Raw genomic sequence first — 23,626 nt, 5'->3', positions numbered from 1 at the left:
TGAGGGAAGCGGGATCTCCTCCTGTGCCTCACGGAACATGTCTAATTCCTTTTCCCTCTGAAAGCTCCCCAAACCCGCGGGTCACATACAAGATGGCCTGGGGAGACCGAGTGATGCAAACTCTGGCTAGCCGAAGCCAGGAGCTTTTCTTCCCTGAGAAGCTAATGTCTTCGCCGGACGCAGTATTCCTTCCTGCCCAGATACACAGGATTCAGGTTCTGTTCACGTTTTCTCGGGGAGTAGAAGGTGCCCGACTCTCCACCGTCAGTAAGCAAAGCCTTTGGTACAGTGTGACACTAGCCTCCCCCGTACAAGGGTTATGGGCTCATCCCTGAAGTCGCAGTGTGACAGGCGCAGGGGCCTGGAATAAGCCCGGAGCCTTGGTGGTGGGGAGGAGGTGGGGGTGGTGCTGAGAGAGCGGCAAGAGGAAGACCATAAAATCCAACCCAGTGATTTAGCTCAGGACGGCATGGCTTTTAATTAATTCATTAATCCTACTTTTATTGGGACTTAATATAGGCTCAGCCCAAGGCTAGGTGGTTTGGAATATGGGAGACAAAAGTTTTAAGACATAGCCTCAGCCCATAAAGGAAATTAATAATCTAGAGAAAGAGCACGAGCTCAGCGCGTAGGGCCCGTCCACTAAGCAGTCAGTCCAGCGATCCAACCACCTTTCCTTCCTTCCTTCCACCCACCCATCCACCCTTCCATTTATCCATCCATCTATTCATGTACCCACCTATCAATCCATACACCACCTATCCATTTGTCCATTCATCCATCCATCCGTCCGTCCATCCATCCATCCATCTGTCCATCCATCCTGTCATCCACACATCCACTCATTTATCCAATCACTTTTTCCAACCAGCTAGGTGTTTGTTTGTACCCATGATACACCCGGTTCTATGATATATGTTCTTTTAAGAGGAGGGGGACAAAACGCCTGAGTCAACTTCCTGCCCAGAAGGACGCCATGTTCTGCCAGAATCCCAATCCCTAAGGGACACCACTCAGCCATTCAGTTAGGAGCCTGCTGGCTGCTGAGAGGGACAGATGAGTGTAGCAGTCTGCGTCCAGTCAGAAGACAGAAACACACAGTAGCTCAAACAGGGAAAGTTTAATATGCAGAATTGTTAACTATGGTGAAAGAGTAACTATAAGCTAGAAGGAAACTCTTTATGGTATTCTAGGGCTGGGGGAGAGGACCCAAGGATGGAAAAACTTGAGAGGGCTCGGGCCTCACTGGAGAGGGTGCTGTTCAGCCTGCTGGAGAGCAGAGAAGTTTGCTGGTCTGGCCAGGTGGCAGCTGGCCTGGAGTTGCTGGGCAAACCATAGGCAGCTGAGACCTTCAGAGCCCACGCGCAAGCAGCATGGGGGAGGGGGAGGGGGGGGAGGAAGGGGGAGGGGGAGCTCTGGGGATTGGTGGGGCTCCGGCTGGCAGATGTAGAAGCTGCTCCGTGTGTGGCTGTGCAGGGCACTTACAGAGCGAGTCCGGGCACCAGCATGGCCAAGAGGCCTTCAGGTGGAGAGGCCAGAGCTGCGGGGGGTGTGGTGAAGCCTCGGGTCTGTGTTAGGAAAGGGCTGCAGGAAAGCCTGAGCCCAGGCTGAGGCTGCCAGGTTGCAGAGGGACCATGTACCCCAGGAAAGACTCTCTGTGTCCTTAAAATAATTTTATTTTTAGGGAGCTTGCCACCTATCTGGCCTTTGGAACTTGGTTGGGACCACTTTAGTTTGAACTTAGGGAACAGGGGATGGGGTGACTGCCCTTATTCCTCCCAGAATTACTATTATTATTCTGCCCCCTCATCGTAAAGAGGATAAAACAGCGGCCCAGGGAGGCTGAGGGAGCCGCCCAAGGCCACACAGCTTGTGAGGGCAGTGACCGGGACTGGGCCCCAGATCCCTGAACCCACGCAAGGGGGTTCCTCCAGCTTCCCCCACTGCATGACCTTCCTGCCTCCCCCTCCCCCCAATACCCAGGATGGCCCTGGGGGAGGCAGGGAGGGCCAGGTGGCTGGAAGCACACTGGGGTGGATTTGCGTGCGCAAGGAGGCGAGGCCTGCCTGTCCCTCTCTCTCTGAGGTGGGTGGATCCACAGGGATAAAATGATGCTATCTGTAGACTGGCTCCTCCAGATCAGGAGGGAGACTGGCTGGGCTGACCTGGGTCCTGCTCTCACCCTGTCCCAGCCTGGCTTCAGCCCTGCTGACCTCAGGCCGGCACTTGCCCCACTCTGGCCTTAGTGGCCCTGTGTGTACAATGGGCACAGTAGCTTCATGGATCTTCCAGACCCATGGGCTCCCTGTGGGGTGGATGAGGAAAATCCCAGTCCTCCAGCGGCAACCCCGGGACTGTTCATCAAGCACAAAGGCCCTCCAGGGGCCCCAGCCAAGTCTCCCTGAGGGCCTTCTGGAGAGCAGAGCAGAGACTGGGCACCTGAGGCCTGGGTTCCAGCCCCAGCTCTGTGGCTGGCTCGCTGTGTGATCGGGGGTCACCCTGCCTTCTTTGTCCTCCAAGGTTGGACCTGGAGAGAAAGCCCCCCTGCGTCGTTACACTTACCACCTCGCAGTATCTCCTCCAGGAGGGTCCCTCTGAGGATCCCTTGCTGGGCCGTTAGCCCCTCCTGCCCGCTGTGAGTCTCAAAGGACCCAAGTCCAGATGGTCCAGCCAGCGTTTCCCAGGCCTTCGCACCTGCCGGCCCCCGCCTGGAACACCTTTCCCTGCCTTGCAGAGCTGGCTCTGCTCACCTCTCAGGTGTCAGCTCCAATGTCCCCTGCTCCAGGGGTCTTCAGCTCTGACAAAAAACCTATTCTTCCCTCCTTACCCTGTCCCTCTGGTTCAGTGGTTGCCACTTCCTATATTGCCCCAGGAATGATCTGGTGCTGTGGTTGTTGACTTGTGGACCGCCCGTCTTCCCCTGAAGGCTCCAGGAGCCCTCTCAGGACGAGAACCCCAACTGGCTTGTTTGCTGTGGCATCCCCAGCACCCTGCACAGGTCTGGCACACAGTAGGTGCTCAATAAATGTTTGTGGAAGGAATGGATGAGTGCCAACTGTGTGCCCAGCCTTGTGGGAGGCCCTGGGTCTAGGGGAGGGGGCAGTGCGAGCCCTGATGCCCGCTCTGGCAACCACATGCCCTCCCCAGTGCCCGCCCTGTGCAGCCACCCAGGCTCCCTAGCCACCCCCGTCCTCTGTCCTCCACACTATTTACATTGGAACAGACTGAAGGGTCACGTGAGCATCAGGACTCTTGTTCTTCGGGTCTCTAGATAACCATCTGGGCCTTATCAAACCCTTAATTATCCAAGCAGCTAATCAGGTTCCTGAATATAAGGGCTTCCTTGTCCCAGGGTTGGGAGGCAGGGGTCAGTTGTCTGCAGGCTGTCCCCAGTCTCCACAAGGTAAGGACAGGCCCCACCTGTGGAACTCTCCCCAGAGAGCGTCTTACCCAGTCCTGCCACTTTACAGATGAGAACGTTGAGGCCCAGAGAGGGGAAGGGACTTGCCTGAGGTCACACAGCAACCGGGTGGCAGGGCCAGGGCTTGGATCTGTGTCTGACCCCCGCCCAGTTCTCCCCACTTGATGGGAGGCCACTGGGCATGGCAATCTTCAGCTGCTCTAGGACTTAGGCAAGATCAAGGAGACGGCAGATCTGAGAAGCCTCCCAGGGCTCCATCTGGGGCCAAGGGAAGACCAGGGAGGCCCTGATTTGCAGGAGCTCAAAGCTGAGCTGGGACAATGGGGTGATGGGGGCATCCAGGAGCATTTGCCAGGCAGAGAGAGGAGGGAAGATGGAAGGAATTTCCAGATGGAGGAAAATGTGTGAGTAAAGGATGGGGGCAGGGGTGGCAGGAAACACTCGTCCTGGGTGGGATGGATTAGGTTGACAGTCAGGTTCAAACTGTGGGCACTGGAGGTTGAGGCTGGGGGCCTTGGAGGTTGAAGGAGGGCTTCCTGGTGGAGGAGGCAAGGGCTGAAATTAGGACTTGAGGGATGAACAGGTTATGGATGGGTGGAGGGAGGGACAGCTCAGGCAACAGCATAAGCACAGTCAGAACAAAACCCTGGCATGAACCGTTTGTCCCAGAAACACCCGCATGACCATGTTACCCCGAGCCATTCATTATTCTAAGAGGGCAAGAAATCCAACCCACGTGGCCTTAACATCTGGCATCAGTTCTGGCCTGGGAATTGGGGGGCTAGGGTGGTGCTTGGTCTTGGGGCTCAGGCTTCCCAATGAGAGATGGGGCTGGGGCCGGAGAGACCTTTCCCAAGCCCCTTCCAGCGTTGTGGCCCTGGCGCTGACTTCCACAGTCCCTCTGGGCCTGCCTGTGCCGGGCACACACCCGTGGCACATGTGTGTGTGTTCATAGCGATTGAGGAAACACCAAGATGGGTTATTTTCAAGCCCAGATAGACATTTAAAAACGGAATGGGATAAGAGAGAAATGGATCACACTTCCATTTAGCAAATACTGATGGTAGGCTTGAATGGCCTCCCCTGGCTTTTTATACGCTGGCTCCTTCCCGTCCTTTAGGTCTCAGCCTAAATACCTGCTTCCCTGACACCCCTCCCCCTCCTCGCACACACTGTATCCCGTTTGATGGCTTTAAAATTCAAGAGGAGCAGTACTATCTCTGTCATGTGAACTTGTAGCCCAGTCTGCTTGGAACATAGCAGGCACTCAGTGAATGCGAGTTGAATGAATGAATGAATGCATGCATGCATGCAGGCGTGGGCTCAGACTGGGGAGGCGGGCCCCCAGTAGGTCCCACCTCTGTTTGTGGATCAATGGAGCCCTCTGTGGTCGAGCCTGCTGGTGGCAGGAGCCCAGCTGGAACTCCCCTCTCCTGCGGCACAGGCCAGGCCGTGGCCCCTCCTTGATTCTTTCAGCCACAGCTCAAACAGGAAGTAAACGCTTGGCCTCTGGTTGGCCTTGGTAAGTAGGAGGGAGGGATTTCTGGGGACCTAGGGGTGGGAGGGGGCTTTCCTGGGAACCTTGAAGGGTCTGGGGTGGGAGGTCCTTATTCAGTTCTCTATTCACTCACTGGCCGGAGACCCTGGGTGTGTGCCTCAGTTTCCCTACTGGTGAGGCGGTGTCTCAAGGGGCCTTATGGGGCTGTGAGTTGAGATTTCCGGAAGTGAGACTGCACTGGAGGAGGTGCAGGGTGCCGTTGGCTGGAGTGTCAGGGTAGGGGGTGCAGAGGGTCCCCCATTCCCACACTGCCCTGGGTGTTCCCTGAACCTGGACCAGGCTGGAATCCCCTCCATGGTCCCAGCATTGCCCGGCCCTGAGCCACACTTGAACTCATGAAAAACTGCAACTGAACCTCCCAGCAAACCCAGAATGCAGACTGGTCGGAAGGCATCGTGCCCACAGATGAGGAAACTGAGGCTTGGAGGGGAAGGGATGTGCCTTAGAGAGAGCGACTCTAGAGGCCCTGTGTTTCATCTGGACACTCTTTGAGACTCCTCTGGAGAAGGCAGTAGTGAGGTTCACTGAGCTGAGATCATACAGGGGGCCCAGTCTGCTCTGGCATGGGAGGTGCCAGGGGAACCAGGGCCTGGTGGACTGCACCCATTTCCGGCCCCGTGGCACAGGTGGAGCCATGCTGCGGATCCTGTGTCTGGCACTCTGCGGCCTGCTGACCCGCACACGGGCAGACCCTGGGGCACTGCTGCGGCTGGGCATGGACATCATGAACCGCGGTGAGCTGGCGGGTGGGGTGTGGGGCCGGGGCGGGACAGGGGGTGGGTGGTAGGTAGTCACAGCTCATGTTTGCATGGCCTTGAGCATCCTATGATCCTCAAAGTAAACTTATAAGCAATACATTATTATTATTCCTGAGAAAATGCGATGACTTGCCAAAGGTCCTCCCACAAGTTGGAGGCAGAGCTGGAAATCCTGCTTCCTTGGAGCCTCTCCTTGGCCCTGATGGCAGGAGTTGGTGGCCACAAGTGAGCTGTGGGGGTTACAAACATGAGCCAAATCCCACTCAGCCAACAATTTGCTGTGAGACTTCAGGCAAGTCATTTACCCTCTCTGTGTTGCTGTTTGCTCATCTGTAAATGTAAAATGTAAAGAAATGTAAAACAGGGTGACCAGTCCTTTCTTGGCAAGATCCCATGAAATGTGAGATTAAAATTCCCTGAGGGGACTTCAGTAACATTTATTTTCCACCTCTAAGCTCCAGGACTTCTAGAGAAATGAAGTCACCTCCAGGGCAAGGGCTAATGACAGTTCTAACAGCTCAGTGTCTGCCCCTTCTCTGGGAGTTAGCCTGGGACTGTGATGGAGGTGTCTCTGGCGCGGCGTCATGGGGGTTGGGGCCTCCAGGCCCGGGGCATCAGAAGGTCTCTGCTGCAGGTACAGAATGAGCACTTTAACAGGCTCCTGGATGAGTTCCCTAGTCACCCAGGTTTGAGAGAGGCTGGGCCACAGGAGAAAGTCGACTCTGGCTTGGGGTTCAGGCCTCCACGATGTGCCCCCTGAGAACTGCTCCAGTTTCTCTGTCGTGTCTCCCTGCCCTCCAGCCGTGCTGTATTCCTCTCTCTTCCCTCACCGTGCTGCCCTCTTCCCCCTTCCCCGCCCTTGCACTTGCTGTGCCCTCTGCCCAGAGTGGCCCCTTTATCCATTTGCTTCCTGGTGAAAATTCCTATTCCTCCCTCAAGTACCAACTGATATGTCACCTCCTTCTGGAAGCCTTCCCAGCTCTTCCTTTCCTGGCCCAAACCCCTCATGTGGTTCCTCCAGCTGCCTGCACTTGTTATGGCTCTTGTCACTTGTTTTTGTCATTGCTGGTGATTCTATTTCCCTCATGAGGCTGGAGGAGGGCAGAGACTGGGCGCGACTCATCTCTGGGTCCCCAGATCACCCAGGCCAGGGTGGGGCACAGCGACTGGGGCATGTAGTGGTGCCACTTGTAAGTGGCATGGGCCTGAGATGCCTGAGAGAGTAGCACAGGGCAGGGAAGGAGTGGGGAGCCCAGCTGAGGGTCTCTCCGGACCCCTCCCCCTTTCCAGAGGTCCAGAGTGCCATGGATGAGAGTCACATCCTGGAGAAGATGGCAGCTGAGGCGGGCAAGAAACGGCCAGGGGTGAAACCCATCAAGGGCATCACCAAGTGAGCAGGGGAGTGCGGAGGGTGGTGGGGAGTGCAGGCTGGGACCTGAGGAGGCAGGAGGGGAGCTGGAGCAGGGTGGGGACCTCTTCTGCCTTACTGCTGGCTCACTGTGTGACCTGGGGCAGGTGACTCCTCCTGCCAGGGCCTCTGTCTTCTCAGTCACCCACTGGGGACAATTCCTGTCCTGTTGTGAGTAGGGTCATGCGGAGGAGGCAGTGAGGTTGATAAGCCAAAATCCAACTTCCTGCCTGCAGCAGGAGCTCACTGAATGTGTGTGACATTGAACGAGAAATCCTCAAATGGCAGAGCTGGCAAGGTATCGATAATCATCTAATGACGGGGCAAACTGGTTCCACGGCAAGTGTCATATGGGACTGATTGGTAGAGTCTGCCTGGAATGAAGAACTGAGGAGGGTCCTAGGGCACTCGCTGAACTGAGCAGGAAATAGGACTGTGATCGATTAGCAATGTCTGCCGAGAGCTCAGGATGGGCAGCTGGAGGTAGAGGTGCCATATCTTTGTTATCCTGGATCTTGACTGGTGGTTCTCAATCAGGGGTGATTTTGCCTCCAAGGGACGTTTAACAATGTCTGGAGACATTTTTGGTTGTCACGACTTGCCAGGGAGGGGAGGGGAGATGCATCTAGTGCCTCTAGGGGGTAGGGGCCAGGGATGCTACTAAACATCCCATAACGCACAGGACAACCTCCCACAGCAAAGAATTATCCTGCCCAAAATGTCAATAGTGCCGCTGTTGAGAAACTTGGATCTAAGCAAACCTCCCCATTCTGCCAACGGGGAAACTGAGGCCTGTGGAAGGGAAGGGAGCGGCCCAAGGCCACACATTAAGATAAGTGTCCTGACTCACACAAGAGTGCTTTCTGCGTACAAATTGGGTCATGTCCAGCCTTCTGTTTGTGTCTCACGATGGCCCCACGAGGCAGGCTTATCCCTGTGGCACGGGTTGAGGAATTTACCCAAGGCCTCCCAGCAAGGAGGTGGAGGAGTAGGCTGAGGGCCTGGGTCTCGCCGCCTGGTGCTCATTGCTGCGGATATCTCTCCCGGCCCAGCCTGAAAGTGAAGGACGTGCAGCTGCCTGTCATCACGTTAAGCTTCATACCTGGGGTGGGCATCTTCCAGTGTGTGTCCACGGGCATGACCATCACGGGCAAGAGGTGAGCATGGCGGGGGAGGGGAGGAGGGAAGGAGAATGGCCTCCTTGTCTCACCCTTACGTGCACATTTATTGAGCACCTACTGTGTACCACCTGGGTGCTGTGCTCTGAGATGATGCAAACTTGGTTCCTACCTTTGATGGGAACAAGACCTGAGCACAGACGATCACAGACTGAGGGATTAGCCTGGGACAGAAGAAGCATTGGTGGGGTGTTAGGGGGTAGGATCAGAAAAGGCTTTGATGATGATGAGATGATGACAGAGCAGGGTTTTGAAGGATGCATAGGAGTCCACCAAAGCAAGAGGGGAGAGGAAAGGCTGGTTGTGTGACCTTGGACAGATCCCATCCCCCTTTCTGTCCTGTGGGGTGGTCCCCCATCTTTCCCTCTCTCAGAGCTGCTGAGACTGTGGGTAAAGAGGAGACAGAGATGCCCATGACACCTGTCTGCCCCCTCCTCCAGCTTCATGGGAGGGAACATGGAGATCATCGTGGTCCTGAACATCACAGCCACCAACCGGCTTCTGCAGGACAAGGAGACAGGCCTCCCCACGTTCAAGAGTGAGGGCTGTGAGGTCATCCTGGTCAGCGTGAAGACCAACCTGCCTAGCAAGTAAGGGGCTCGGGGGCTGGGGAGGACGGCTGGGTCTGCATTGCCACCCCGGCCCAGCACTCCACTTCCTGGGCCACCGCACTTCCTTAGCCATGTCCCTGCACGTCCTGTACCTAACTTCCTGCCATCTGTGCCCCGTCCCCGTCCTCTGTGTCTAGCATGCTGCCTAAGGTGGTCAACAAGTTCCTGTACAGCACCCTACACAAGGTCCTCCCCGGCCTGGTGAGTGCCCGGAGCCAGCCTCCACCCCCAGCCGTGCGCTTACGCCAGGCCCGGCAGGTGTACTGTATCTCCGTGCTGGCCCTGATTGACCGAGAGCGGCTGACGGGATACTGAGGCTGTGCTGGCTCAGTGGGAGAAAGTGCTGTGATCAGCTAGTGATGTCTGCCACAGCACGGAGGAGGAAATGGCGGGCTGTGTGTCACCGCTTGCCGACCCTGCCTAGATCACCAGTCCCTGGGGAATGAGTCCTCACCAATTTTGCTGGCTGTGGTCGGGAGATCTGGATTCTAGTCCAGGCTCCTATTGACTTTCCCTGTGACTTGTGGCCTCGGTTTCCCATCCAGTCCCTGTCCCGCCAGGGCTCCTGGGACTCCCGGTGGAGTAGCATTCAGCTGTGAGGAGTGAGGCCCTCCATGCAGGGGCCCCCTCAGCCCAGCGCCCTCTCTGCTTGCAGATGTGTCCAGCCATCGATGCGGTCCTGGTGTATGTGAACAGGAAGTGGGCCAACCTGAGTGGTGAGTGTAGTAGCCCTGGCCATGCCTTGGTCCCACATGGGGACACGAGGGCAGCCGGACTTTGATGCTCCACTTCCCACTCAAGTGACTGCTCCCAGCCCAGCCTTGGGACTAGAGGGGGTCTGATGTCATGTGTCTGGCCATCCCCCTGTTGTCCAGTTAGGAAGCCTGAGGCCCTGAGGGACTGTGGGGTCCTCGCCTCTCAGCCCTCCTTCAATATTCTATCCATCACCCCCAGACTCGAAGGACTGCAGCCATTCTGGTTACTTGCGCAGCCAGAGTAGTATTCTCGACGGTGGTGATACCCGGCTCCTTCCTTTGCCAGGGGGATCTGCTGCCTCCATCATCTAGGGGTCCACAGGGCTCCCCAGTGTGGGGGAGAGGAAAGCCCAATGGGTGGGACTGAAGAAAACTGGTTCACATCCCCAGCAGTGTGGGCTGGGACAAGTCACTTCATCCTCCAAGCCTCAGTCTGCTCATCTGTAAAATAGAGCCGATAATCCTGACCCCGCCAGGCTGTTGTGAGGACCAAGCTGTGATACCTTTGGTGAACTCAAGGCTTGTGCCTGCAGAGTGATGTGAGGGGGTGTGATTTTCCAGGTCAGGCACCATGCCTCCATTCTACAGATGAAACTACTGAGGCCCAGAGATGCTAAGCAACTTGCCTTGGGTCACACAGAGCGCCGGGGTTCCTGGGGCCCAGGTGAGGCTCAGCATCTGGCTGATGCTGACTTCTCTGGGATGCACCCGAGTTGGCGCCTGAGTGGAAACTTCTCTTTGCACAGCCCCCATGCCCGTGGGCCAGGTGGGCACCGTCAAATACGTCCTGACATCCATCCCGACCACCACAGCCAGCTACATCCAAGTGGACCTCAATGTAAGCACCAGGGGGCCACCAGGGGGCTGGGGTCTCAGCTCACCAACCTGAGTGGTGGGGGCCACTCCGGCCAAGGCAGGTGGCTGGACTGGGGCTGTGGGGGTGGGAGGGCCCCTCGGGCCCTGGGAGACCAGGCCCACCATGAGAGTGTTCCCTGACAGCAGGGCCCTCTCCTTTCTGCTCTAACATGAACCCTGAATCCTGAGCTGATTTCCAGGACTGCCACCTCCACACTCCTCCCTTCTCCCAAGGCTGTCTGCTCCTCCCAATGAGGGGCTCACCTAGCTGTACCCCACCATTGCACAGAGGGGAACACTGAGGCGCAGCAGGGAGGCAGCGCTTGGCTAGGGTCCCACCATGAGTTGGTGACAGAGTCGGGTCCTCACCCAGGTCTCCAGAGCCCCAGGTGACTAGGTGAGATGCATCTTCCAGGAATGGGAAGACAAATCCCAAGAAGTCGTCTCCCTGTAAAGTCCTCCTTTGGCGTGGTTCTTACAGACCCCACACTATTTTCCACTTACCTCTTTCTCCTGAGAATAAACAGAAAACACGCTCTGCCTACATGAGGGCCCCATCAGTCGAGTCAGATCAACGGAGGTTACTTGAGCAGTCCCGGGAGGAACCGCCAGTGGACTCCTTCATCCTCTCGGGCCTCAGTCTACCCATCTGCACATGGGGAGAGTTGAGCCATTGAAGCCTGAGGGCTCCGGCTCTAACATCTATTCACTTGCTGCCTTGGGCTGGTTTGAGCGCCGCTAGTTTGGAGGACTGAGACTCACTCCGGCCACCGCCCTTCATGGCCAAGGCTGAGTGTCTCTCTCCCGGCTGTCCCACAGCCTGTGGTGCAGCAGCAAGAGGGCAACACCATCGAGCCTGCCGATGCCGGGGAGCCCCTCGAGTTCCCCGAGGACTATGCTAAAGGCTCCTCACAGCTGCTGCTCTCGGCCGCCTTCCTCACAGCAGAGCTTGCCCTTCTGCAGAAGTCCTTTGATGTGAACGTCCAGGATATGGTGGTGAGCTGCCCAGGCCCCCTGTCCCCCGTCTGCATCTGCCCCCTGTAATGACAGCCCCTGCCTGGTGTGTCCATTCTGAGAATTATCCTGTGGTTGTGGGCAACACTAGGACTGGGAGATGCCAGGACTGATTTGGGTTTCTATTATCAGTTCACCCATCTCTCTGTCCCTGTAACCACCATCTACTCATCCATCCATCCAGTTCCATACAACCAGGTATTGGTTCACCAACCCACAACTCTCATGCATTGGCCGTTCAACCACCTTCTTTTTATCTAGTCATAATCAGCCCACCTATCTCTCTCGCTACCATGTATTCATGCCCTAGACTCTATCCTTCCAGCTAGCATCCATTCCTCCCTTCATATCATCCACATCTAGAACAGGGCCTGACACTACTGAATGAATGAATCTATGCATCTGTCATTTACCACCCAAACATTCATCTCCCCACCCATCTACCCACCAAACTCTCCATTATCCATCCTACTACTCATCCACTCATCCATCCATCCATCCATCCATCCATCCATCCATCCATCCATCCCCACTGATCCCATTCATCCCTCCATCTATGCACCCACCATCCATCCATGTACCTTCCCAGTGATCCTCCCACTCATCAATCCATTTATCATCCATTCTCCCATTCGTTTATCAGACCATTCCACCACCTTCCCATCCACCCGTCCTTCCATCCATCATTCCTTTCATCCCTCCACCCACCCATCCACTTGCTCATCTATCTATTGTTCCTTCTCCTACACAAACACTCATCCATCCATCCACCCATCCATTCACCCACTCATCAGTTTACCCATCCTCATCCATCCATCCATCCACAAATCCATCCACTCACCCCTCTCTCCTCCATCGCATCCACGCGCTCTCCCATCTATCTTCCCACTTTTTCATCCAACAGCATTTTCTCAGCATTTGACCTTCCGCTCAGATCTGTGGGCATTGGAATGTGAAAGCCACAGTCTGGGCTACCCAGGAGCACGTTCTCTACTTAATCACAGAGCGATAAGTGTTTTGATGAAGGGAAGCTCAGAGGGCACACCTTATTAAGTCAGAGGTGTTTGTTAGGATGGGTCAGGAAGGCCTCAGTAATCCTAACCTCAGCTTTTATTTTGTAGATTGGCAAGCTCCCCTCACAAACCACCGAGACGCTGGCTGCCTTCATCCCTGAAGTGAGTGCCCTGACTACCCGCCATCACCGTGCCCTGCCCTGCCACGGTCGCCAGCGAAGGGACAGGGCTTTGGGAGGCAGCTTTTCAGTGCCACGTCTCCCTTGGCCAATGTGGAATCGTCCAACTTCTCCATAAAGTACCCTCTTGGCCCAGCACAGAAACAGCTCAGCTTTTATGCTTTGTGCTTTCTATGTCCAACGTAGAAAGAGCCAGATTGTCTGTTTTGTTTCTTTTATTTCCTGATAGACACATCCCAGCCTTTGCATGTCGTGCTTCCTGGGTTCAAGGTAGAAATCACCTATTTCCTGAGGGAGTCCTGGCTTCAGCTGAAGCCACAGTCTGAGGGTTGGCCCTGAGGGGAGTTCCCTGGTTTCTGTAGGTGGCTGAGGCCTATCCCAAGCCGAAGCCCTTAGTGGCCCAGATCAGGATCAACAAGCCCCCCACAGTCACCGCGAAGACAGGCAAGAGCTTGCTGCACCTCCACGGCACCCTGCAGATGTTCGCTGCCCGGCGGCGGGGCAGGGCTCCCATGTCCCTCTTTCTCCTGGAAATTGTGAGTGGAGTCTGTTCCCCGTTTAGGCCCAACCTCGTGGATCTTCAAGGCTGGAGCTGGGGATTTCAGTTGATAGCCAAGTAATGGAGTGAAGGGTTCTCAGTTAATCTCAGTTGTGTGAGCCTAACCTCCGGGGCACTTCTCCTGATGTCTGATCCTGGCTCTGCCATTGAACCTTTGAATAGCTAGAAAGATCAACAAAAGGAGGATCAGTAGATTAGTCCTTCCTTTCTCTCTCCTCCCTCCCTTTCTTTCTCCTTCTCTCTCTCCTTTCCTCCTCCCTCCAACATTTATTACCATCTATAAGGGCAGTGAAGGGCTCACTCTGGGGACTGTGGGAGCCTAGAGAGATCCCAAATCTAGTGTGAGGAAATCATAGAGGACTTCCCAGAGGAGGTGATGCCTGAGCTATGTTTTGAAGGTTGAGCAGGAGCTGGCCAGGGAAAGGGTTGATGTTGGGAAGGCTGGTGATGGAGGGCACTCCAAGCAGAGGTCATAGGATGTACAAAGGTCTGAGGCAATAACACAGTGTGTACAGGGACCACAGGCACGCCAGGTATTTCTGAGAGTGCTGTCCTGGGCCAGATACAGGGAAGAGGAGGAGCCTGGGCTAGTGGCATGGGGATACTGCTGGGTTCAGTTCCTGAAGGTGGGATGGGCAGAGAAGAAGACCCTGCTTTGTCTAGGCGGTGGTGGGGTGCTTGGAAGGTGGTAAAGCCCGTGATTTTATGAGCCCTGATGGGGGACCTACTGCCTTCTCCATGCTTCCCCCCACGCCAGCACTTCAACCTGAGAATCCAGTACTCAGTCCGCGAGGACAGGCTGCAGATGGCCACCTCTCTGGACAGGTAGGAGTCTGCTGCCCACGCGGCATCCCTGTCCCCCTGCCTGGGCATTACCAACACCACTTGGCTTCCTGCTCCTGGGTCTCCCTTTGATCCATCCAGCATGGCCCATGCTGTCAGGCTGCTCTGCTCACTATCCCCATTCTAGAACTCTCAATGGCTCCCCATTGTCTGCATGATCTTTTCTCAAATCCTGGCCCTCAAGGCCCTTCTGAAATTCTCCCATCGCTGCTCCCACCGTTCCACTAGGCCCTTGCACAGTGAGTCTGATCACGGGCCCATGTCCCCTTTTCCACTCATAGGCTTTTGTCCATGCCATCCAAATGCCACCTGCCAGTCAGTGCCTGCCTCAAATGCCACCTCCTTCAGGAAGCCTTTCCTTATACTAACAACAGCTAACATTCATAGAGCTCTGTCTGTGTGTGAGGCACTGGTTATACACATTATAATCATCATCCCACTTCAACATCCTAGTTTATATTCAGTTGCTCATTAATTTTTTTATTGGCCTTCATCTTTGCTCTGACTTGTATTAGGCCAGAATGCTTTCAGTTGCAAGAGACAGTTCCAACTTTAACTGGCTTAAGCCCAAAAGGGGATCCTTTGGCTCATATGATTGAAACTCTAGGGGTATACTGCTTTCAGGCATGGCTGGATCTAGGTGTGCAAAGTCCTCAAAAATCTGTCTCTCTCCTTCCTTGGCCTTTGCTGTCTACTTTGTTGGCTAAATTCCCAGGCAGCCTCTCCCCAGGTGGTGGCAAAGTGACCCCAACAACAAGAGAGGCCCCTTGTCCAATAGTTCTAACAAAGTTACCAAGGCTGATTCTCATTGGTCTAACATTGATCACATGACTACCCTAAGCTAATCACTGTCACTCAAGAGATGGAATGCTCTGATTGGTCAGGCCTGGGTCATGTGCTCACCCAGGGGCTCTGGGCTCAGCCCCACCTGAATGCCTTGGAATGAGAGTGGAAAATGGAGGGTCTGTTACTGGAATAGAGAAGAGCTGTTGGGAAGATAGAGCCACCAGATGACCATCACACGGCCAGTTCTGGTGCCAACATGTATTAGTGCCCAGTGGAGGCTGTGCAGGGGAGGGGGCCAGGCGAGGGGCCCCAGTTCTGTGTCCTGCAAGGATCTGGGAATGACTACTTGAGCCACAAACCTCTGCATACTGGGCCTCGGGTGGGAGCAATAGCCATGGCCAGGGGTCCCAGAGGGAAGAGTCAGGACCGATGAGAGGAGGCGGTGGTTTGAGCTGTGGGAAGCAAAATGGGCTGTGATGAAAGGTGGTGAGTGCCCCCTCATAGGTAGCATGCAGGTTTATGAGCACAGGCTCTGAAGGCTGTAGAGGAGAGTTCTGCATCAGGGAGGGGTTGGGGGGGTTTGAGATCCCCTTTCTCCAGGGCCGGGGCGGTGGCTCTGACTGCCTTCCCCGCTGCTTGTTTCCTTTTCCCTTGCAGATTGCTGAGCCTGTCCCGGGCATCCTCATCTGTTGGCACCTTCAATGTAAGTGTCCCAAGTGCTTCTGCCTGGTCTGGCTTGAGGGCAAGACTGGGTCTATTCTCCTTTGAGACTGCAGGGAAAGGCCCTGCAACGGAGGCAGAGTGAATAGAGCAGGTCATTGTGGGGCCTGGGGTTTCTGACTTGCTGTGTGACCCTGGGAAAGTCACTTAGCCTCTCTGGGTCTGTTTCTTTGTCTGGATAGAATCTGGACATCTCCCTGGATTGATTTTTAAAACATTGTCATGTGTAGCAGCAGTCTGAGCTGGCTTGGTTGGCCCAGCTGTCATTTTTATTAGTCTCTGTAGCCTCAGGGTCCAACCCAGAAGCTGACCCAGCTGGTGCTAATAATAATAACAACAATAGCACTTACTCCACTATGTGCTTTACTCAAACTCATGGAATCCCTGTGAGTAGGTGCTATTACATTCCACGTTCACAGATGGGGAAACTGAGGTACAGAGAGGTCGTGAATGAATGACTGATCGAAGCTACTGAGTTTTCAGTAGGAGCAGGAATGGGGTCCCCAGTCCCCTCAGTGTGTCCTGAATTCCTCCGTGCCTGCACACGAGCCAAGGCCCACATGTCACCTGCACAGGGACTAAGCAGAGGTGAAGGGCATCAGCCTACGGTCAGACAGGGTCAGGCCTCATTCTGATGCTAGGGGGACAAACTATACAATGTCTCTCATATTCACTCCTGTGGTCCCCGGACCCAGTTGGAGCGAACAAATCTGTTGAACTGAAGTGAATGATGGGGTGTGGGTATTTTCTCTCTTTCCCCCAGGTGAAGGAATTGACTGGCTTCATCAAGGGTTATCTCCAAGAAGCCTACATCCCGGTCATCAACGGTGAGGGCTCCAACAGGCCTTGATTGTGCTGCTGCCAAGAAGCACTCTAAGTGGGAAGGGATGCCACCTGGGTGGTCTCAAAGCCCCTCCACTGACACCAGATGGGGGAGGCTAAAAGGGAGTGGATGGTCATTGCTGAATCTTTGAGGGTGATAAAGTCTTAATGTCACCTCCCTGGGTACTAAAGGCCTGTCCCATAATCTGGGACGCTTGACCCCTGACCCCACACCATGAGTCAGATCTTGACCCAGACCTGGGATGTAAACACATGGTGATCTGCTTATGCTTTCTATGCCTGTGCAGCTGGCAGACATCACGAGTCAATCACCGCACTATTCCCCACTACTGGGCTCCAGGCAGCCACTCCTTAATCAATTGCAGAGCAGTCAGGCTGAAATGACTCTGTTTCTCAGATGTGCTCCAAGTTGGGCTCCCACTCCCGGGCTTTCTGGACATGAATTACAACCTGGCCGAGGTGGACATAGTGGAGGTGAGGAAGGGAAGGCCTCGTGGGTCAACACTTTCAGCCAGTGAGTGATGAGCAAAAGCCTGCCGCTCTCATCCTGGAGGGAGCAGGGCTGAGAAGGGCAGTGGCCGTCAGTACAGTCCTGCCAGTCGCTTGAGCAAGAGACCCTGCCCCTGAGAACCTGGGCCCCCCTTGGCCAGGGGCTCCCTAGGAGGAAACCAGTTCTGCTTCTCTCCGTCCCTGCCACCGTGGGCAAATTACTTCACCTTTCTTTATGCCTCTACTTTCTGTTGCTTAAAATGGGGAGATAATATGTGTATCCACCTCGGAGAGCTGTTGTGATGGTTCACTGAGATAATTCACCTAAAAGCACACAGTAAGTGCTCAATAAGCATTAGCTTTACATTGCATGCCAAGCATTGTGCTTGGAGCATGAAACGTGCATTTTTCTCATTCGATCTCTCCCCTCTGGGAAGCAGGGTGCTTGTCCCCACTTGACCATTGAGAAGACTGAGGCTCAGAGAGGTGAAGGGTCACCAGGCGAGTCTAGTTCAGCCTTTGCTCTTAAACACCACGCTGGTTTCCATTTCCCGGCCACGGCGCGTTCCATCCCATCCTGCACCTGGGTGGCCCCCGTCATTGCTCCCGGCACTGCCACCTGGCCCCTTGCCTCCTGCCAGAACGCCCTGCTGCTGGACCTGAAGCTGGACTGACTCAGCGGGATTCACCCGCCAGCTGCCTGCACACGCTGCCGACCGGCTGCACCCTGTGGAGGAGCCTCCGACTGGCGCCGGGTGGCCTGGCCCGTCCCACCCGTGGCCGCTGCCTCTGACGAGGCGTGAGCGGGCAGGCCTGGCTGGGGCCTGGGCAATAAACGGGAGAAAGGCCCTTACAAACATCTGGTGCTTCCAGCTCTTTATTTGTAGCAAATCGATGGGTGGCTTTTCTTCCCCTTTGGTGGGTTTTGGGTCTAAGACCGGCTTGGGGTCTGACGGAGGCTGGTCACAGCCTTGGGGGCAGGCTTGAGCACATACTGAGCACCTGCTGAATGCCCTGCTCGGGGCTTTACTTGCATCATCTCATTTCATCCACACAATAACCCCATGGTGGGAGGGCAATCGTTGCCGTCCCCACTTTACAGATGAGGAAACTGAGGCAGGGAGGTCAACTCTTTTGCCCAAGGTCACACAGTTTAGCAAGTGGCAAAGCTCTCCTCCTCCCCCACCCCCATCTTAGCTGCCTGCCCCAAATCTTGGCATCTTGAGAGAGCCTTTAGAAGCCTGGGGTGCTCCCAGGAGTTCCGCCCGAGTCACCCCCTTCAATCCTCACAAAGTTGAGGGAGGTGTGGACTGTCCCCATTTCACAGATCAGGAAAGTGAGGCTCAGAGAAGTGGAACAACTGGCCCCAGGCCACCTGGCAAGTCAGGGAACAGAGCTGGGATCGGAATTTGGGCTCTGGAGCCACTCTGCCTGGGTTCAAATCCTGGCTCTGCCTCCTCACTGCTGTGTGCCCTGGACAAGTCACTTCACCTCTCTGAGCCTGTTTGCTCACCTGTAAAATGGGAGTGATGGCAGTACCAACCTCGGCAGTGTTGTTGTGAGGATTGAATGAATCAAATCACAGAAAGTGCTTGGCACAGCGCCGGGCCCCCAGGAAGTGCTCAGTAAATGTCAGCCACGGGGGAGTCTCTGAGGCTGAGAGACGCGAACAGGCGTGTCTGCATAGGAGTCAGGGGGGAGGATGCTAATTGTGCGAGACCACGTGCCAGTGTGTGTGTCCTCGAGCACGTGTCAGCGTACGCACAGCCTGTGGGTCAGGGCAGCCTGGGCGTCTGCAGCCGGTGTGTCCGGTTGCGGAGGGCCGTGTGTGGAGAGACCTGTGGTGTCTGTGTCCCCATGTTCACTCCTACGTCGTCTGTGCCGAGGGTGTTTCCAAGTCTCACAGACGAATTCATGTGAGGACCGGCTCCTGATGCTTGTCATACCTGCCCCGTCACCTCTCCTGGGATTGATGCTGACACGATTCTTTAAATCGACTCCTTTTGAAAGTAAATGTTGGGGCTGGCCCCGTGGCACAGTGGTTGAGTTCAACACGTTCCGCTTTGGCCGACCCAGGTTCGCGGGTTCGGATCCTGGGTGTGGACCTACACCACTCGTCAGCCACGCTGTGGTGGCGACCCACATATAAAGTGGAGGAAGATTGGCACAGATGTTAGCTCAGAGCTAATCCTCCTCAGCAAAAAAAAAAAAAAAAAAAAAAGTAAACGTTGTATACCTTAAATTTACACAAGGTTATACATCAAATCTATTTCAATTAAAAATAAATAAATAAAAATAAACAAAAGTAAATGTATGTTTATATATAGTAAAGTTAGAAATACGTTTTAAAATAAATGTATTCTAAGCGGACCCTGAAAATCATTGTCATTTGCTAGAATGTAAAAAAAAAAAATTTATAACTTTGAAAAAAAACTGTACATCGGGTCCTCCTACGATCAGTTGGTGCGCCAGCCCTGGAAACTGTTGGGGTGATGGCCGTGTCTGTGTGTCCGTGTATTGGTGTGTGCGTCTGTCAGATGTCTTTGTCTCTGTGGGGGTGAGTCTTTGTATGCGGGGGGTCTGGGTGGGTCTGTGAGGGTGGGGAGTCCGTGTCTGGGCACACAGGTGTCTGTGGGTGGTGTGGGGTGTTCGGAGGCTGGCTCCGGAGGCCGGTGCTCCTGGAGCCTATGGGGCCCCAACAGGTCGGCCCTGTTGCAGCCTGGCCCACGTCCACGCTGCAGGGGAGGGAGGGAGGACCCTCCCTCGCCTTGGCCCGGATGCCAGGGCCATCCCCTTGTCCCTCACCGTTGGCCCTAATCCTATCACCCATCATTTCCTTGGCTCTGGGACAATGGCAGCCTTGAGACAGGCCTGGCAGATACAGACTCCTGGGTAATCCGTGGGTGGCTGACGCCCAACCCTAGGCATGCCAGAGACGCCCCTCCACTCCTCCAATCCCGCCTTTGGATGTTCACATGGCCATGCAAAGCCTCAGTGCCACCCTCCTCAGCCCAATGCCCAGATGGGGGAAACCAAGGCACAAAGCTGTGACAGTCAGGAGGCCTGGGTTCTCGCCTTGGTGCAACCAGGGGCACACTGTGTGGCCTTGGACAAGCCACAGCTCCTTTCTCGACCTCAGTTTTCCCATCTGGGAAATGGGAGAGGGATTGGATGCTCTGACCTCTAATCTGATTTCAACATTCTTGGGGGGTCAGTTACCCCAGATTCACCCTGGGGGCTGGGCCGGCAAGGAGAGCCCTGCGCCGTGACCCCACCCCCAGGGGAGGCAGTGATGGAGGATCTGTGCCCGTGGGCTCTGCTCACCTTCCAAGACTCCCAACCTTAGATGAGGAGGTGGAGGCTCTGAGAGATGAAGGGCACACGTGTGTGTGGAGACGGGACTTGAACCCTGGCTGCCTGAGTCCACGTCTCCTCCTTGCTCCTTCTCACCACACTCAGCAGCGGGATGCATCATCCTCCTTTAAGGAGACCGAGGTCCAGAGAGGGTGTGTGACTGGCTCAAGGTCATGGAGCAAGAATAGAGCAGAGCCAGGTCTTTGATCCTGGGTTCGCAGCTATTGACGCCAGGTAGCCCACTCCCGGGAAGATGAAGACCCCTCAACACTCCCGCATCTGTGTCACACCAGTCACCGCCCACCCCGCCCCCGCCTTCTCCCTTCCCAGCCCACTCTCAGCTCAGGTACCTCCGGGAAGGCCTCCCAGGGGTCTCGCCATCGTCTGCATTTCTCTGGCACCCTTGGCACCCCTTCCTTGATGCCCTAAACTCCATTTCCAGGATGCCTGTCCTCACAGCCAGACCAGGCAGGTGAGGAGGGGCACCTTTAATATCAGCCCATTTTGCAGACGGGGAAACTGTAGCTCTGCGAGGTGTCACTCGACAGTGAGTAACAGAGTCAGGGTTTGAGCCCAGGCATTCTGGCTCCAGAGCCGTCACTCTAGAGGCTAATACCCAGGGGCATCTCTCCTCCTCAAGTCCCTCCCTGCTCTAATCCCCTCCTTGGCTCCCCATCACCCGCACCAGGGCTCTCAACAGGGCTGCACACCAGATTGCCCCCGGAGGCTTGTTAACATGCCCGTTCCCGGGCCCTCCGCCCCTGGCCTGTTGAGTCAGGGTTGCAAGGTGGGGCCTCGAGACATGTATTTGAGTTAATCCCTTCCCATGGGCAACCCTGACTTGGCTTGGCTGCATGAGGGGGCTTCCAGGTGCCTGGGGAGCTGGTGGGGTTGGAGTCTCCTCTGCGGTGGGGTCTGGAAGGCATCAGGGAAGATAAGGCAGGTCAGAAATTAGGTATTCTTCTCCCTTCCACAGGGCCAGCCGGGCAGTGGCGAGTGTTAGAGTCAGACGGCCCGGCTGGACTCCTGTGAACTTGAGCCAGCAGTTTCCCCTGGAGAGCCTTGTCCTCGAGTTTAAGAAGGGGCGATGACGATTGCGCTGATCTCACTGTCGCTGTGGTGACTATACGGATTCATACACGTCAGTGCCTTGCAAACAGTAAGTGCTCAATAAACGCTAAGTTCTCGCTTTCCCTCCTCCTCCTGCAAAGAAATGGCGGTGCCCAGTGCTGGCGAGGACGCAGTGACTCTCCCCGACCGAGGGTGGGAGTGCCCCGTGGCCGAGCCACTGTGGAGAGCCCCAGCTGTATCTAGAAAAGCTGAACGTGTGCGTGCACCGCCGTGCTGGCTCGTCACCCCAGAGAAATGAGAAAGGAAAACATACGTCCCCAAAAAGACCTGACAAGAGTGTGCACAGTAGCCTTATTCACAACAGCCAACAACTGGCAAGCCCAGGTGCTCTGGACAGGAGAATGGGTAAACTGCGTGTGCACGTGACGGAGAGGTATACAGCAAAGGACAAAGCATTGTCTCACACGTGAGTGAATTGCAGACTCAGAGCGTGGGGGAAGCCGCACACACGAGCCTACACGTGTGCCTTCCATTCCCGTGAGCCTCAAGAGCATCCTGGGCACGTCCTGGGCGTTGTGTCAGAGGTCAGGGCAGGGGTCACCCTTGGGGGGCAGGGACTTCGAGGGGACACGAGGGGGCTTCTGGAGTACTCAGTTTGTGAAAATTACGATCTGGGCCCTTCTCTGTATGTGCTTTATATTTCAATAAAAAGTTTATTTTTTTAAAAAGTGGCGTGGTTGAGTAACCTGGCTCAGTGTCTAAAGTCGTCAGGGTGAGGGTTGCCTGGTCAGGGGTTCAGAGGTTGTGAAGTGAACGAGGCAATACCATCCCTCCTCCCCATCTCACTGGGCGGGGGCTCAGGACCACATATAGGAGATGGACCACAGACACTCAGAGACATGGTTACAGCCCGCATGTCACAGTCTCTGAGAGAGGAAGTCCCAGGGGCCCAGAAGGGGTGCCCCACCCAGTTTGGGGTTCAGGAAGGCTTCCCAGAGGAGGCAAGGCCTGAGCCAGTACCTGCAGAAGAATTGCAAATGAAAACCAAAGTCTGTACATCCATATAGTAACCTGAAGGGCCCCGTCACCTACTCGGCCCATGTCTTCCCTCCCCTCCAACCGTGCAGGCCTCCTGTCTTCTTGGTGTACATTGCCTCAGGGCCTTTGTACTTGCCCTTCCCTCTGCCTGGCCGGCTCTTCCCCAGATATCCCCCTGGCCACTCCCTCTCCTCCTGTGGGTCGAAAGACACCCCTACTCCCAGAGGGGGCCTCCCCTGACTACCATATTGAGAACTGCGCCCTCCCCACTCTCCTGAGCCCCTTCCCTGCTTGATTTCTGCCATCAGCCTCTGACTGTATCACATGCTCATCTGTTCCCTCCAGGGCTGTGCTGTCCAGTACAATGGCCAATAGCCACACGGGGTAACTGAGCACCTGAAATGTGGCGAGGCCAAATCTGGTGACCCATCAGTTGGTTTCCAAGACTTAGCACGAGAAAAAGAATCTAGAGTATCTCACTAATAATTTTATATTGATTAAATGTTAAATGATAATATTTTGGATATATTGGGTTAAACTAGCGGTTAAGTGCGTGTGCTCCGCTTTGGCAGCCCGGGGTTTGCAGGTTCAGATCCCGGGCGCGCACCAACGCACCACTTATCAGGCCATGCTGTGGCAGTGTCCCATATAAAGTAGAGGAGGATGGGCACAGATGTTAGCCCAGGGCTGATCTTCCTCAGCAAAAAGAGGAGGATTGGCATCGGATGTTAGCTCAGGGCTCATCTTCCTCACACACACACACACAAAAATTAATTTCCCTTGTTTCTTTTAAAAAAATGTGGCTACTAAAAAAATTTTAAATTGTGTTGTATTTCCACTGGTCACCTCCCTCAGGACAGCAGACTGGTCTCTTTTGTTTATGCTGTCTCTCCAGCACCTAGCAAACAGTAGGCACTCCTGCTGAAGAATGAATGAATGAATGGATGAATGAATGAATTTCTCTCCACTGTCATCCGCACCAGCCTCAAGAAGGGGACAAAGCAGCCTGCTCCGGCGCGCCAGGGACACTGGGCCGTGGGAGGTGGAGGTGGGTGGTGTCCCTTCCCCAAGGCCGCCCGGAGTTCCTCTCTGCAGGCCCCATGGCTGATCCACACCAGGCCTGAGTGGGGGGTGGCAGAGGGTCAGAGGATCCAGCAGCCTTAAGCTCCTTCC

General features: G+C 55.2%; 1 protein-coding gene across 1 annotated transcript; it reads left to right on the top strand.

Moving 5' to 3' along the window:
* Window positions 1-5,598: 5,598 nt before the first annotated feature.
* On the top strand, window positions 5,599-17,830 carry BPIFB6 (BPI fold containing family B member 6). The gene is made up of 15 exons (XM_014796806.2): window positions 5,599-5,713; window positions 7,028-7,127; window positions 8,198-8,302; window positions 8,764-8,913; window positions 9,072-9,135; window positions 9,590-9,650; window positions 10,436-10,527; window positions 11,364-11,540; window positions 12,680-12,733; window positions 13,113-13,286; window positions 14,067-14,134; window positions 15,596-15,641; window positions 16,422-16,485; window positions 16,899-16,975; window positions 17,632-17,830. Exons 1-15 carry the CDS (start codon window positions 5,614-5,616, stop codon window positions 17,662-17,664), a joined length of 1,365 nt encoding a protein of 454 aa, XP_014652292.2. The 5' UTR covers window positions 5,599-5,613; the 3' UTR covers window positions 17,665-17,830.
* The last annotated feature ends 5,796 nt before the right edge of the window (window positions 17,831-23,626 follow it).

This window comes from Ceratotherium simum, chromosome 21 (genome assembly GCF_057802395.1).
Source record: "Ceratotherium simum simum isolate JZ-2026a chromosome 21, ASM5780239v1, whole genome shotgun sequence".
NCBI lineage: Eukaryota > Metazoa > Chordata > Mammalia > Perissodactyla > Rhinocerotidae > Ceratotherium > Ceratotherium simum.
This window is presented reverse-complemented; position numbering and strand designations above follow the sequence as displayed.